This window comes from Bos grunniens, chromosome 19, assembly GCF_055505025.1.
Source record: "Bos grunniens cultivar Pamir isolate PY7600 chromosome 19, Bosgru_T2T1.0, whole genome shotgun sequence".
Lineage (NCBI taxonomy): Eukaryota > Metazoa > Chordata > Mammalia > Artiodactyla > Bovidae > Bos > Bos grunniens.
Window position 1 is genome coordinate 16,420,104 of NC_141183.1, and position 16,864 is coordinate 16,436,967.

The window sequence follows — 16,864 nt, forward strand, 5'->3', positions numbered from 1 at the left end:
GAACCCAACTCTCTAAAGAACAAACATGCCACCTAGTGGAAACAGAGCGACCAGAAGAAGAGAGATGAATGCTCAACTACAGAAGTCTATTCAACTATTCAAAAGTTTAATTCAAATAAAATTAAAATCTGCTCCTGAGGGCTGTTTAGCTCTTGTGACTTAAGAAATTCTCCTAGATTGCCAGGCATCCTGTCTTGAAGGTAACAAGGTACCAACAGGCTTCAAGAAAACAAGGTATAATATTTGGTGAGCTCAACACAACAAAATGGAGGATATATCCACTATCCTTTTCGCAGATATTATTTTTGAATATTCACAACATTCCCTAAATTAAGGAGTTTCTGAAGACTGTTTAAGGAAGAATTATGTTGGTGTGCCACATGTTAAAGAAGTTTAAAACAACAAGGTTTTACTGTGTATCACACAGAACTATATTCAATAGTTTGTAATAAACCATAATGGAAAAAGAATCAGAAAAAAAAAGAATACAGACACATACATATATATACGTATAACCAATCACTTTGCTATGCATGTGAAATTAACACAACATTCTAAATCAACGATATTTCAATAAAAAAGATTCCCTGCCGCCTACCGTAAGTACTGTGCCAACAAGTGTTTTGTAGACACTAAGATGATGATAATCAACCACATTTTATAGATAATTTGAACTGAAGAAAAATGAGGCCCCAAAAGATAAAGCATAAGTTGCAGAGCCAGAACCTGAATCGGGGTCCTGAGTTCTCCAAAACAAGTGCTTTCTTCCTTGGTACCATGCTGCAATAGAATCATCTCTGTCCATAGTCTTTCTGAATACATCAGAGAGGCAAAGGAACACCTCAAACAGTTAAAAGCACCTTCCAAAAGACTTGAAATATTCATAATGCAAGTTCTGAATACAACACACACAAATAAAGGAGATGAAGTCAGAGAAATAAAGGGAGAGAGAAGACCCAGATTTTACACGCAGTGTTAGCATTTCCTCCGAAGCAGTTCCTTCCCTCTCTCTTTACCAACCACTGACCTACCTGGGTCTGTCTGTGCTGGGTGGAGATCTGTTTTTGGGAGCTGCAGGAATGCTCTGTGTTGCCAGATCCCGTAGATGAGGGACTGTTTTGCTGAGCCTGGAATAAAGGTGTACCACCAATCACAAGAAGTTTTCCATCTTTCTCCATGAGCATTTATATGGATACAAACGATTACATAAAACAAATACTTCCTGATGAAAACCAAGACTCAGGGCCATGGAGCCAAGACGAAAGTATACACAATTCAAATGAAAAGTAAGGGCCTGACAAGGTGGCTGAGATCATTTTACTGTAAATAGTTTAAAACACCAAATGCTTACAAATCAATTTTTTAAATATGGAAATTAAGTATGTAAATGTCCTTTTCATGGTACAATTGATGCTTGAAAAACATACGGGTTAAGGGCGCTGACCATCCACCCTCCTCCCCCCACCATGCAGTCAAAAATCCACAGGTAACTTTACAGGTGGCCCCCTGGATCCATAGTTCTAAATCTGCTGATTAAACCAGTCTCGAATGGTGTAACACATAGTATGGATCTATTAAAAAAAATTCCACATCAAAGTGGACCTGAGCAGTCAGTCCAAACCCACACGTCTTAACAGTCAACCGTAAACGTGCTTTCGCAGGACAGGCTGGTGAAGCACTCAAGCACCAGGGACGCCCATGACTCAGGCAGAGAGGACTGGAAACTTCTATTCAGAAGCACATCCGAGACCCTCAAACTCTGCCCAGGAACACACAGTGGGCCAAAAATTTTGGCCGATTTACAATATCATCACTTGTTTACTGTGACATTTTACACATAAATAATGGGGCATTCTAAGGCACTTTCAAATTTAGAAGGTTTAGGACTTAATATAATTCAACTGTTCAAGACTATGCAATCATTATACAGATGGTCACCAACTTAACAATGGTTCCACTTAACAAGTTTTCAACTCTATGATGGTGAGAAAGCAATAAGTTCAGTAGAAACGGTACTTCAAATTTTGAATTTTGACCTTTTCCTGGGTTAGTAACATGTGACACAGTACTCTCTCATGATGCCACACAGCAGCAGCAGGCCACAGCTCCCAGTCAGCCACAGAGTCATGAAGGTAAACAACCAGATACACTGAGAGCCATACACCCAGACACCCATATTGATTTTTACTTTCAGTATTCAATAAATTACATGAGATTCACCACTATATTATAAAATAGACTTTGTGTTAGGTGATTGCAGACTAATATACACGTTCTGAGCACATTTAAGGCAAGCAAGGTTGAGCTATGATATATTCAATAGCTGAGGTATATTAAATATATTTTTATTTACAAGTGGTATTTTCAACTCATGACCTGTTTATTAGGACCTAATCCCATCATAAGTCAAGGAAGACCTTTACTCCAAAGAGTCCTTTTAAAAACAAAATTGCACTCAACATAGTACAACCTATCATAATACATAATTAGACATAATTACAAAATACTGGATATTCTGGGGATTATGGGCTAATGGAAATATCATCTCATCAGAGAATACAGTGTTTCGAATAATGTAAGTTTCATCTGATACTTCCTAATTATTCCTTTATTTCTTTATTCGTTAACATTAAAACAATGTATAACCATCACCTATTGAGCAATTACTGCCATGATCACCAGTAGTCCTTCAGTTCAGTCGCTCAGTCATGTCCGACTCTTTGCGACCCCATGAATGCCAGACCTCTCTGTCCTTCACCAACTCCCGGAGTTTACCCAAACTCATGTCCATTGAGTTGGTGATACCATCCAACCATCTCATCCTCTGTTATCCCTTTCTCCTCCTGCCCTCAATCTTTACCTGCATCAGGGTCTTTTCAAATGAGTCAACTCTTTGCATCAGGTGGCCAAAGTATTAGAGTTGCAGCTTCAACATCAGTCCTTTCAATGAACACCCAGGACTGATTTCCTTTAAGATGGACTGGCTGGATCTCCTTGCGGTCCAAGGGACTCTCAAGAGTCTTCTCCAACACCACAGTTCAAAAGCATAAATTCTTTGGTGCTTAGCTTTCTTTATAGTCCAACTCTCACAACCATACATGACCACAGGAAAAACCATAGCCTTGACTGGATGGACCTTTGTTGGCAAAGTAATGTCTCTGCGTTTTAATATGCTGTTGAGGTTGGTCATAACTTTCCTCCCAAGGAGTACACGTCTTTCAATTTCATGGCTTCAGTCACCATCTGCAGTGATTTTGGAGCCCCCAAAAATAAAGTCTGACACTGTTTCCACTGTTTCCCCATCTATTTTCCATGAAGTGACGGGACCGGATGCCATTATCTTAGTTTTCTGAATGTTGAGTTTTAAGTCAGCTTTTTCACTCTCCTCTTTCAGTTTCATCAAGAGGCTCTTTAGTTCTTCTTCACTTTCTGCCATAAGGGTGGTGTCATCTGCATATCTGAAGTTATTGATATTTCTCCTGGTGATCTTGATTCCAGCTTGTGCTTCTTCTAGCCCAGCGTTTCTCATGATGTACTCTGCATATAAGTTAAATAAGCAGGGTGACAATATACAGCCTTGATGCACTCCTTGTCCTATTTGGAACCAGTCTGTTGTTCCATGTCCAGTTCTAACTGTTGCTTCCTGACTTGCAAACAGATTTCTCAAGAGGCATGTCAGGTGGTGTGGTATTCCCATCTCTTTAAGAATTTTCCACAGTTTGCAGTGGTCCATACAGTCAAAGGCTTTGGCATAGTCAATAAAGCAGAAATAGATGTTTTTCTGGAACTCTCTTGCTTTTTCCATGATCCAGTGGATGTTGGCAATTTGATCCTTGGTTCCTCTGCCTTTTCTAAAACCAGCTTGAACATCTGGAAGTTCATGGTTCACATATTGTTGAAGCCTGGCTTGGAGAATTTTGAGCATTACTTTACTAGCGTGTGAGATGAGTGCAATTGTGCGGTAGTTTGAACATTCTTTGGCATTGCCTTTCTTTGGGATTGGAATGAAAACTGACCTTGTCCAGTCCTGTGGCCACTGCTGCATTTTCCAAATTTGCTGGCATATCGAGTACAGCATTTTCACAGCATCATCTTCTAGGATCTGAAACAGCTCAACTGGAATTCCATCACCTTTACTAGCTTTGTTCATAGTGATGCTTCCTAAGGCCCACTTGACTTCACATTCCAGGATGTCTGGCTCTAGGTGAGTGATCACACCATTATGATTATCTGGGTTGTGAAGCTCTTTTTTGTACAGTTCTGTGTATTCTTGCTACCTCTTCTTAATAGCTTCTGCCTCTGTTAGGTCCATATCATTTCTGTCCTTTATTGAGCCCATCTTTGCATGAAATGTTCCCTTGGTATCTCTAGTTTTCTTGAAGAGATCTCCAGTCTCTCCCATTCTATTGTTTTCCTCAGTTTCTTTGCATTGATTGCTGAGGAAGGCTTTCTTATGTCTCCTTGCTATTCTTTGGAACTCTGCATTCAGATGGGTATATCTATCCTTTTCTCCTTTGCTTTTTGCGTCTCTTCTTTTCACAGCTATCTGTAAGCCCTCTTCATACAGCCATTTTGCTTTTTGCATTTCTTTTTCTTGGGGATGGTCTTGATCTCTGCCTCCTGTATAAGGTCATGAACACTGTCCATATGAACAATGTCCATAGTTCTTCAGGCACTCTGTCTAGTCCCTTAAATCTATTTCTCACTTCCACTGTATAATTGTAAGGGATTTGATTTAGGTCATAACTGAATGGTCTAGTGGTTTTCCCTACTTTCTTCAATTTAAGTCTGAATTTGGCAAAAAGGAGTTCATGATCTAGGCCACAGTCAGCTCCTGGTCTTGTTTTTGCTGACTGTATAGAGTTTCTCCATCTTTGGCTGCAAAGAATATAATCAATCTGATTTCAGTATTGACCACCTGGTGGTGTCCATGTGTAGAGTCTTCTCTTGTATTGTTGGAAGAAGGTGTTTCCTATGACCAGTGCGTTCTCTTGGCAAAACTCTATTAGCCTTTGCCCTGCTTCGTTCTGTAGTCCAAGGTCAAATTTGCCTATTACTCCAGGTGTTTCTTAACTTCCTACTTTTGCATTCCAGTCTCCTATAATGAAAAGGACATCTTTTTTGGGTGTTAGTTCTAAAAGGTCTTGTAGGTCTTCATAGAACCATTCAACTTCAGCTTCTTCAGCATTACTGGTCAGGGCATAGACTTGGATTACTTTACAAAACCCTATAAGGAGGTGCTGCTATTTCCATTTATAGATAAAGAAAATGCAAATCTGAGATATTAAGTACCTACGTGGGGTCACAGAGCTAGTCAGTGGGGGAATAAGAATTGAGGGCTATCTGCATCCACAGTAACCAATCTCTATGAGCACAGTACACTGACTGTCTCACATCGGCCATTATGGGTACTGCTGTGAACAGGCCACAAGCAAGCTAAGCACTTCATACACACAACTTAACTGAAGGCTCACACAGTCTTGTAAGGTAGGCGATAATATCATCTCCGTTTTTATTTATTCACTCATCAAGTACTCACTGAAACATCCTCATCTAAGTATCATGTTAGATGCTCGGGACGCAATGGCCAAGAAAAACAGAAACAAACCTAAAGGCCCAGTCATCACTCTGCCTTATAAAACTCATAAACCAAGAGAAGATGTATAAAACACTGGATAAATACTTGTTGATAGAAACTGTTAAACAATCATATAAATAAATACAAAACTGCAATTAAGGATATGTGCTATAAGCATACACAACAAGGTACCTAACCTAACTTAATGAATTGAGGGTGAATTCCTTGATAAAATAATATCAGAGTTAAAATTTGAAGGAAATAAGCAGTCAAAGAGAAGAGACGATAGGGTCATTCCAGGTTCTCACATTCCATACAAGAACCCAAGTGGAAGAGAGAGAACTGTTGTGGGGATCAAAAAGTAAAAAATGAGGAGTCAGTCTCAAGAGATAAAACAATGTACACAGCCTGTATGTCAGAGCAGTGATTAGAGCCAGGTTTAGGAGAGTCTAAATAATTGATAATGTTCCCTATTCTTCCTACAATGTGGCAAACCTAACCTCGTCTTATTGATGAAGGGTTATGATTGTAAAACTCACATACTATACTGCACTATGATATAACCATTATCTCTTTCAGTTATCATTAGATTGCTTTTAAAATCCTATCCTTTTAAAATCTATCTCTAAACATTACTGAGCTGCTTTTATAATAAACACCAACAAGAATCACATGACAGGCTAAAAGGCTCTTTCTATGAACTTCTAGATTTTGGTATATGGGTTTTTTATTTTTTTTTAATGCTTTTTCCTTTTTTAACATGTGCTCATTTCTACGTTTTCTTTCAGCAAACAAAGGGTACTAGAATGTCATTCAAGGAGACGTTTCCAAATTAAAGCTCTCTGTAAAAATGTACATATAAATAGCCCGTGATAAGTAAAACTGCAGAAAGTTAACTAAGTCAGTGGGACAGAAGTAAGGAGGTAGCAAATCCTTATGAAAATGAAAATAATACTTACAAAAGATAGGAGAACTACAAAAATATAAGGACCTACTGTGACAAGTGAATCCATGAAAATACTCCATGAAAATTCTTATCATTCATTCGGTATTAATTATGAACCTCTGTGCCTGGTCCTGTGTTAAACACTAGAAATGCAACACTGGAAAACAAAGAGAGCTTAGTCTCCTGAGTCCACAGTTACAGGATCATGTTCTCAAGAAATGAGAAGCTGATGGCCTTGCTAAGCAGACCACTGTAGTTGTAAATTTAGTCCAACCCTTACTCGGCAAAACATCCTTCCCAGACTTCCGTGTTCTTCATTCCAATTACAGAAGTAGTATTGGCTTCTAATTCATAATTACAGGCTAGATTTCCCAAAGTCCTACTGATACTTGGAAGATTTTCTTTCTAAATGAAACCCTAATAGCATTAAGAAACAAAGGAGAATTAAGAATCAGAAATTTTTAAAAACTTTAAATTTTAAGAAACATTCAAAAGCATTTGGGATCAGACTGATAGAGAAAGTAAAATAAATTCACAGCTGGAAACACCAGCAGTAAAACAGGCTGGTTCTTTTCAAGGGAACTCCTCCATAGCCCCACACTGAGATTTACCTTTACCAGGACTGACCCATGGAACAATTATCAGACATTTAAAACCTGTATAGTCCAACAAGGTCCCCTCTTGATCTCTCCCTTGCATAGTGAGAGCCATGGATACTACTGCTTCTGAACCAAGGGTAAAGCACAAGAATTGGTCTCTTAAATTAAAAAAACAAACATGTAAATATTTAAAATGAAAAAATGAGTGAGTCCAGGGGGAGGGGCTTCTGCTATGAATATTGTGTCGTAAGGAAAATAGCAAAGAAAGCACAGTATCCCTGCCCGCTACAACTGACAGATTGGAGGAATACGTGGAATACACCGCTAAGAGTTAAAGAGTTACCTAGCAAAACAACGCCCTCCTTATTTCCATGTTTGTAAAGGAGCTGGTTTTTCTGCTGAAAGCTGACCAGATGCTTACACAGGGATAACACTCACACACACACACACCAATGGAGGGCTATTTGGGAAGCGGTACAATGCCACTGCAGAGAAAAACCCATGCCAATAACCTATGCTAAATCACTCTAATAGTACTGCATTCAACTAAAGCAAGATACATTTTTCAAGAAAACCAACAGCACAAAGTGGAGATCCAACATGAAAAAACAAAACCTGATCCAAGAGAAAACAAAGAATTCAATAAAAACAACTTTAAAAATAAAATATGTTCAGAGAGGGTTAAAAGGATACTACAGTAAAGAACTTGAAAAATAAATGTGACAAGATAAGAGTATCAATATTCTAAAAAGTGAATAGATGAACTAAGTAACAAAATGCATAGAACCGAACACAGAAAATCTGAAAGACAATGTCAAGAAAATCTCCCAGAGGAAGAAACAAAGTCAAGTAGCATGAAAGAAAAGTTAAGAAACAAGAACAGGAAGAGGCTTCAAAACTATCTAACAGGCTTTTAGGAGGAAAAGAGCAGAGGGAAAGAAAAATCTAAGAATAGTAAAATAAAGCTTCTCTGAGGTAAAAGGTTTTTTAAGACTAAAAAAAGGCTATGACATGACAAGGACAAGACAAATAGTGGACAGACCTCAAGAATAAAAAGATACCATACGATCATCTCAACAGATATAGAGAAAGCATCGAATACCCTTTCATGATGAACTCAATGAACTCAGAAGGGAACTTTTTCAACACCAAAAAAGGCCATCTCTGAAAAACATTTGCAATAACATGAAAAAGAATAAACTCTTAGAAATAATTTGAACAAAACAAGGGCAAAATCTATACACCAAAAATTCCAAATTTTATTACTAATAAAAAGAAATTAAAGATACCTAAATAAATGGAAAGATATCTCATATTCATGGACTGTAAAACAATATTTTTATGAAGTCAATACCCCCAAATTAGTCTGCAGAGTCAGCACAACTGCTATAAATTTCATCTGGTCTGTTTACAGAAACTGAAAAGCTGATCCTAAAATTCATATGGAAATACAAGGGATCCCACAGCCAAAAAAAAATCTGCAAACTACATTTTTAAAAATTAAAGCATTTAAGAACATCTTATATAATGTTAAAAGATGTAGCTTTTGAGGAAGTAACAGACCTCATATATATATTAAAAAAAACCTTTAGACCTTGACAACTATAACTGCCTCATTCAATCTAAACGAATTCAGTGACTAGGACTGTTTTCTTCTCAGTGAATCGAATAAAATCACGCGGTTTTACGGTGCACAATAATGAAACAACCATAATATTGTAAATACTCCTTAAAGGTTGTCAATTTTTAGAATAATTTATAAAGCAGAAACAATTCAATTATAGTTAAAATAACAAACTAAATATCACAATGTAATAATAACTAAAAAGCTGAAAGATGAAAAAGGAAGCTGGGTATGTTAAACATCTCTCAAATGGGGAATGTTGATTACATAAAAGATAATTTGAAGTTAAAATGGTATTCAGTACAAAATCTAAAACAAACTCTTAACAGTGGTTATCTCATGAATACAAAGGAAAGAATTTTACTCTTCTATACCACTTCAATTATTCGTAGATCATGCACATATACTACTTTTACAATTTAGAAAACTATATGTTTATAATGTTGAAAATCAAATTTCTTATGTTGAAATTCATAAAATTATGTACCAATATGATTTTAAACGGGCTTCTCTTGTGGCTCAGCTGGTAAAGAATCTGCCTGCAATGCGGGAGACCTGGATTCGATCTCTAGGTTGGGAAGAACCCCTGGAGAAGGGAAAGACTACCCACTCCAGTATTCTGGCCTAGAGAATGCCATGGACGTCCATGGGATCAAACATTCAAAGGATCAGACTCATAATATTCTGCCACCTATTTTTACTTATCAGTATTGATCTATAGGTCTTTCATTGCCAATACATATACCTACTTTTTTTTTATGAGGGCAATACTACCCTAAATTAATCTGCAGAGTCAGCACAATTGCTACAAATTCCATCTGGTCTGGTTTACAGAAATTGAAAAGTTGATCCTAAAATTTATATGGAAATGCAAGGGATCCCATGGCCAAAAAAAGTCTACAAACTACATAAAAGTCTATCTCACTTCATTGGTCAACTGTTGAGCATCCCATTGTATATACATACTATATTTTATCTAACTAGTCCCTATATGAAAGATGCCTTCATTAATTCATACAACATATAATTAAACTGCCTGTATATGAGAGCAGATCCTGTTCCAGTGTTGGCGGTGCAGAAGTGAACAAAGTGAAGTCCTTGACCTGATGCAGCTTACATTGCAGTGGAAGGGAGTTAGGATGGGGGTGCGGAGTGAGACAAGTAAATTATAACAGGTAAGCTAGTGATAAGGCTAAGAAGAAAAATTAGGGCACAGCAGCTATATAATGTTTGGGGGGAGCAGGAAGGAGTGCTATCTTATACAATACAGCCTTTCTAACAGGCTGTAGACTTAAGCAGAGACTAGAGAGAACCAAGGAGACAAGGCAAGGTGATATCTAGAGGAAGAATGTTAATATAAAGGCCCTGAGGTGAGAGACACCAGGTAGTATTTGAAGAAGAAAGGCAGCCAGTGAGGATGGAACTTGGTGAGGGAGGGAGGCAGTAGTAACAGATGTCAAAGTGGTGGGAAACAGGCCATGCAAGGCATTATGTGCCATTATGAACACTTGTGAGCAGGGGAGTGGCATGCCTGGACTTAAGCTCCAATGGGATCACTCTGATCTGCTGAGAACAAAGGCAGAAGCTGACAGTTCAGTTAGGAGGCTACCACCATGATCTCAGTGGGAGACGAGATTTGAGTGGTCATCGTTAAGGGCAGGAGAAGTGGCAGGATTCTGAATATATTTTGAAGGTAAAATCAGTAGACTTGCTGATGGATTCAGAATTAGGATATAAAATAAAGAGATAAGACTAGAATGACTCCAGGATTTTTGAACAATTGTAAGCCGAGAGCTGAAAATTACTGAGATGTGGAAGAAATGGGGTTTGGAATGGGGCAACAAAGTGAAGAATTCAGCTTTGGTCGTGTTAAATTTGATACGCCTATTAGACACAGACAACTGACTACATAGATCTGGAATTCAGGGAAGGGCTCTGGGCTGGAGATGTAAATTTGGAAGTCTTCTGAGTATAGGTGATAACTGAAAGTAAGAAACTAAATGAGATTCTCCTTACTGAAAGATGGTATGTATATAAGAGGACTGAAGACTGAGCCCTGGGGCACTCCAACATTTGGAGATCCAGGAAATGAAGAAGCATCAAAAAGTCAGAAGCAAAGAAAAGACCATGTGCTTAAAGAAGAAGGGACTGATCAACTGCAGCTAATGAATTATATTGAATAAGTTCTGAGAACTGATTGCCGGACTTAGCAACGTGGAGATAATAGGTATTCTTGTTAGAAGTTCCTCTGAAACACTGTGGAAGGACACTGCTTTCAAATTTTTGCAATTTATAAACAATACAATAAACACCTTTGTGTAGTTCATGGGAATGGAATTTTGGGACCCAAGGATATGTAAACTTAACACTGAGATACACTGCCAACCTGTCCAAACGACTGTACCAATTTATACATACACATAGCACTGTATGTGTATCTAAGCCACTACCTGCACCAAGAATCACCAAATTTACTAGTCCTTGTCAATTTGATAAGTTATTTTATTTTGCATTTCTCTATGGCTGATGTTAACCAGTTTTCACATTGTTAGACATTTGTCCTTTTTTTCCCATTAAAACTACCTGTTCATAGCCTTTGCCTTTTATTTTTTTTAAAGGAAACTGCTTGTCTCTATTAACCAACATTTGTTATATATTTGCTAACTTTTTTGCTTTTCTCCTTTTTTATCTAAGTTTATACTCCAGTTGGAACTGCAGAGAAGCAAAGAGAAACAGAACTATACCAAAGCTTCTAGGACTTTGGTTTTATACTATTTCCATGTTCCTTCTTCAGATGTGATTACCATATTACTCCTCTATAAGAAAGTATTCCAAAGCAGAGAGATGTTGGGCCATTATGGTGGCAGTGGAGACGGTGAGAGATGGTCAGATTCTAGATATAAGTATGTTTTCTGATAGATTAGATGTAGAATATGAAGAAAAAAGGAAGCATTAAAGATAAAGCCACATGTATTAGTTCTCTACTGCTCAGCAATAAATTACCCCCAAACTTAAAGAACTCTGAGGTAATACATGGGTACTGTTTTAAGCTGAGGAAGGAAAGAATGGGAGAAGGAAGGAAGGGCAGAAGTGATTCAAATAATACACAATGATCCCTATCTAATTATTTTATTGTTTTTATCTCCTTTCCTTAAGACACCCACCATTTCATGGCCTTTTTTAATACAATCATATGTGGGTTAATCCCAGAGGTTATAGAGATTTATTTGCTCAGAAACCATGGATCAAATAAGGAGGAAACAGATTACTGGAGAAAATGAACCAGAAAGAGAGAAAGAAACCTTGATCAATGGTAATGTCAGCTCTGAAGGAGGCCCCTAAAAATGGAGGGACAGGGCGATGGGGCTTTCTGTTGCTTTACTGTGTCACTGAAAACAAACAGGTACTTGGCAGGGTAAAGAAACCAAGAAAAGCAACAACTTTTAAGTCAAACTGCATTATAATTTGGCAAATAAAAAAATGGGGTCAAACATTTATAATAATCAAATTCCTGTTCTTCAAGGAAGAAGAAAGAAGTAAGGTGAAAGGAACAAACAGGTAGCCAAATAGTCTTGGAAAAGCAACTGTGCTAATACTCTGAAGAAATGAGAGAAAGCAAGCATGCAGGCTGTCCAGATACCATAGAGGGGAAAATGACTAGTAAGCATGCCTATCCCCATACTAATATTTTATTAACTTGACTATTAACTTCAAACAAGTGATGGTTGGAGTCTGGAGATTTTATTTTTAATTGTAATGGAATTTAATCTGTATTTTCTGTTCTTTGTCAACCTAAGGTTGTGTTTTCCATCCCACAGGAAACTCAGACTTTGATAAAGCAGTCTCTCGCAGCGCCTTGAGCCAAGCGGGGCTGAGCACAAGCACACACCTTTAGAGGTAACACAGAGTTAGAAATCATCATCTCTCTACCAAAATCCTTACTCAAACTCCATCTCGGCTCCAGGAAAACAAGGATGTGCATAAACGCAGCCTCAGTACTCACTGAGACAAAAGTGAAGCAGAGGCCAGCTCCCCTCTGTGCCAGCTGCTCTGTGTCGAGCCGAGGTTTTGCCAGCATCACTGACATAAGCGTTGGCAGGGCAGACTGCTCCTCTGACACCTCCTTTGTAGCGCTGCCATCTAAACCATAGAGAGGCTGTTCTACTCGCCGCTGGAAAACATGAAAGAAAACACACAAATTACATGACAAAGAAAACATCTGATACTGCCAAAACATGCAACAGATTAAAACACAGTTATCAGATACAAGAAGGACTTTAAAAAAAAAACCCTCTGAAAACAAATATGGAGAGTACAGTAACATTATCACTGGATTATGACCTATCTTAGTACATTTTAATGGTTCTATATTTACAGAACTCTGAATTTGCAGGTTACTTTGTAGAGTTCAACAAACAACTTCACTATACCCTCAATTCTACAAGGAAATGCTATTTCTAACCTCTAGGTTAATAAAGATTAAGGCATTGGCCCCTACTTACTTCACTCTCTATTCTATTATCATATTATACCCATATGCAAAATATAAAATAAATACAAACAAAAGAATAATATACCACAATTATGTATGGCTTATTCTAGAAATATAAGGATAGTTCATTATTCCATCTACTAATGTAATTCACTACATTAATGTTGGTGTGGGAGGGCAGAGAATCAAGATTCTTTCCTTTAGATGCAAAAAGATTTGCACATTGTTGGGCAATACTTAAAAAAAAAACCTGTAAGTATCCATTTATAATTCAACAGAGTATTTTTTCAGAAATAAAAATAACTATAATTAATGGTGCTATACTTGAGATACCTTCATTAAAATTAGGAACTAGACAGGGGTTAACACATTAATATCACAGTCATTCAATATTATCATAGAATTTTTAGCCAAAGTGATAAGGAAAACAATATGAGGTATAAACACTGGAAAATATCAAACATTAGAAAGTGTCAATTTTGGATGATATAACTATTCACAAAGGAAACCAAACAAATCAACTGAAAAACAACAAATAAGAGTTCAGTAAGATGGCCAAATAGAAAATAAATACACAAAAATCAATAACTTCCCCATATATCAACAACTTGATTATAATCAGAACAAGTAGCATCAGAAGAAAAATCAGATTCAAAATTATCTATAAAATACTTACAAGGAAACAATATGCAGATTACATGTAAAACAAAAACTATAATTCACTGACAAATATAAAAGACGACCAACGTTAAATGGCAAAATACTGTGCTTCTGAGTTCACATTTTATATATGTCAAACTTCTCTAAAAGCCAGTGCTCACGGCTTTTTGTGTATTATTGTTTCTATTTTTGCAAGAAAGGGTGTTGTGGTAGCATAGTGATTGATCATCTAGATTCTCCTCTGCTCTTTGGGGAGACTGTTTCTATGGATTTTCATATTTTAGTTCTGAGGTCCACTTGGAAAAATCATCAAAATTAGCCATGTAATTTTTGATAAAGTGTACCAGGGAAACCTGACCAGCTATTAAAACTTACTGCAAAGCAACACTGGCCTCTCTGGTAGCTCAGTGTTTAAGAATCCACCTGCCAGTGCAGGAGACAACCCTGGCTTGGGATGATCCCCTGGAGAAGGAAATGACAACACACTCCCATGGACATAGGAGAGCCTGGTGGGCTCCAGTCCAATGGGGTTGCAGAGAGTTGGACATGACTTAACGACTAAAGAGCAATAACAAAGCAACAATAAACCAAATAAGCATAATCCTGGTAAAGGAACAAGCAGACTAATCAGTGGCACGGAAAAATCAGAAAAAGACCCATATAAAATGGATGTGTAATGTGTGATTATACTGCATTTCTAATTAGTGGGAATTTTATTACAAAGATGATACGATATGTACACAGATATTAGAAAAAAGGAAAAGTACATTACTTCCTTATAGTATACATAAAAATTATAAGAACATATACAAATGCTATTATGACTTTCTAGTGGTGAGGGTTTTTTAAACATGACATTAAAAACACAAACCATATAGGAACATCTAAGAATAAGACAAAACTAGTAATAAGTCATGAAGAGAAAAACACTGATAAATCTGATCACTTCTAATTTTTTGACTTCTGAATGGTGAAAGTGGACATAAACAAGTTAAAAAACAAATTATAAAGAGGCAGAAAATATTCACACTATAAGTGACAATGAGCTAACAATCTTAATAAATAATGTGTTCCTACCCATCAGCAAGACAAAGCAAATGCTCGAATAAATAGGCAAAGGAACTGAATAAGCATTAAAAGAGAAATCCAAAAGGCCACTAAACATATGAAAAGATATGTAATATCACTGATGAAGAAATGCAACATAAAACAAGGTATTTTTCTCACTAGCAAAGACTATAATGTAAAATTCAGTATTAGAAGGATAGGAAGAAATTGGGACTCTCAAACTGCTGATGACCTGCTAGCAATTATGTGATGATATTTCATTTTATTTATTTTAAATTGATGCATAGTTGATTTATAATGCTATGTTAGTTTCAGGTATACAGAAAAGTGATTCAGTTATATATACGTAACTGAACACATATTTTCTTTCTCAGATTCTTTTCCCTTATAAGTTATTATAAAATATGAACACAGTTGCCTGTTCTATACAGTAAGTCCTTGTTGGTTATTATTTTATATATAGCAGTGTGTATATTAATATGTTAATTCCAAATTCCTAATTTATACATCTACCCTTTCCCCTTTATAACCATAAGTTTGTTTTCTATGTCTGTGGGTCTATTTCTATTTTATAAATAAGTTTATTTGTATCATTTTTAAAGATTCCAATATAAGTGATATTATATGATATCTGCCTTTCTCTGTCTGGCTTGCTTCATTTAATACGATAATCTCTAGTCCATTCGTGTTGCTGCAAATGGCACTGTTTCATTCTTTTTAACGGCTGAGTAATATTCCAGTGTGTGGGTGTATGTGTGTACTGGACACCACATCTTCTTTATCCATTCATGTGATGACATTTTAAAGTGTGCATATTCTTTGACTTGGGAACTAACCTTTGGAAATTTATCCAAAGGAAACAAATGCATAAGCACAGATGTATACACAAGGATATTCATTACAGCATTACTTAGAGAATACAAAATATTTAAGTCTATTGTCTAAATAAATTTATACAATGGAAATGAGGAAATCTGCTATATGAACATACATGTATACATATATGCCCACTAAACTCTTTGATAATAGCTCTTGTGGAAAGGACTGTATATTTTACCACTTCTGAATTATTGGACTTTCATAATCAGCATGTATCCCTTTATCAGGGAAAACTAACATTTTTACTTTAGAAAATATAAGTAAAACAGACTAATCAAAGTGATCTGGAAAAAAGAATTTTTTTTTTTAAATCTATGAGTAAAAGCCACAACTCCTTAAAAACAACACTCCTACCTCACCCAATAAATTTAAATGCAGACTCCAGAATACCTGTAATACTTAACAACAATAATCTCACTACCTGGCACACTGTTATCATTGAAGCTACAATATTAAAACAAATAATTCTGTCATACATTCAATAATTATTTGCCAAGGGCTTAAAAGATCTTTAAATACCTCTGGAAATATAGCAGGTTGGGATGTTTGTACCAACATTCCCTTAGAAAACAACTATAAAGACAGGACAAAATGTTTTTTTAAAAAGATATTAAAAGCATTGAAAAGCTGTCAAAATAGTAGGGATTTGTCATGGCAAAACCTAATGGAAATAAGGAACACAAAACAGGTAGTAAAAGAAGCATCAAAGTCACATTTGCCCTGCTGCTGCTGCTGCTAAGTCACGTCAGTCGTGTCCGACTCTGCGACCCCACAGACGGCAGCCCACCAGGCTCCCCCGTCCCTGGGATTCTCCAGGCAAGAACACTGGAGTGGGTTTCCATTTCCTTCTCCAATGCATGAAAGTGAAAAGTGAAAGTGAAGTCACTCAGTCGTGTCCGACTCATAGCGACCCGATGGACTGCAGCCCACCAGGCTCCTCCATCCATGGGACACCCTAAGATCTTGACTTTCCAATCCCTGGGCACCATGTTGCCAAGTGGCTAATCATACGCCAAGC

General features: G+C 36.9%; 1 protein-coding gene across 33 annotated transcripts in view; it reads right to left on the minus strand.

Annotated features, from left to right (window-relative positions):
• Positions 1–16,864, minus strand: part of TLK2 (tousled like kinase 2) — a 131,848-nt gene that overhangs the window by 52,919 nt on the left and 62,065 nt on the right. For all 33 annotated transcript variants that reach the window (XM_086357101.1, XM_086357092.1, XM_086357102.1 and 30 more), the window contains 2 exons: positions 12,751–12,918; positions 1,032–1,127 (listed from right to left, as the gene is read on the minus strand). In XM_086357101.1, coding sequence (XP_086213227.1) covers positions 1,032–1,127; positions 12,751–12,918 — 264 coding nt within the window. The remainder of the gene's footprint in view (positions 1–1,031; positions 1,128–12,750; positions 12,919–16,864) is intronic.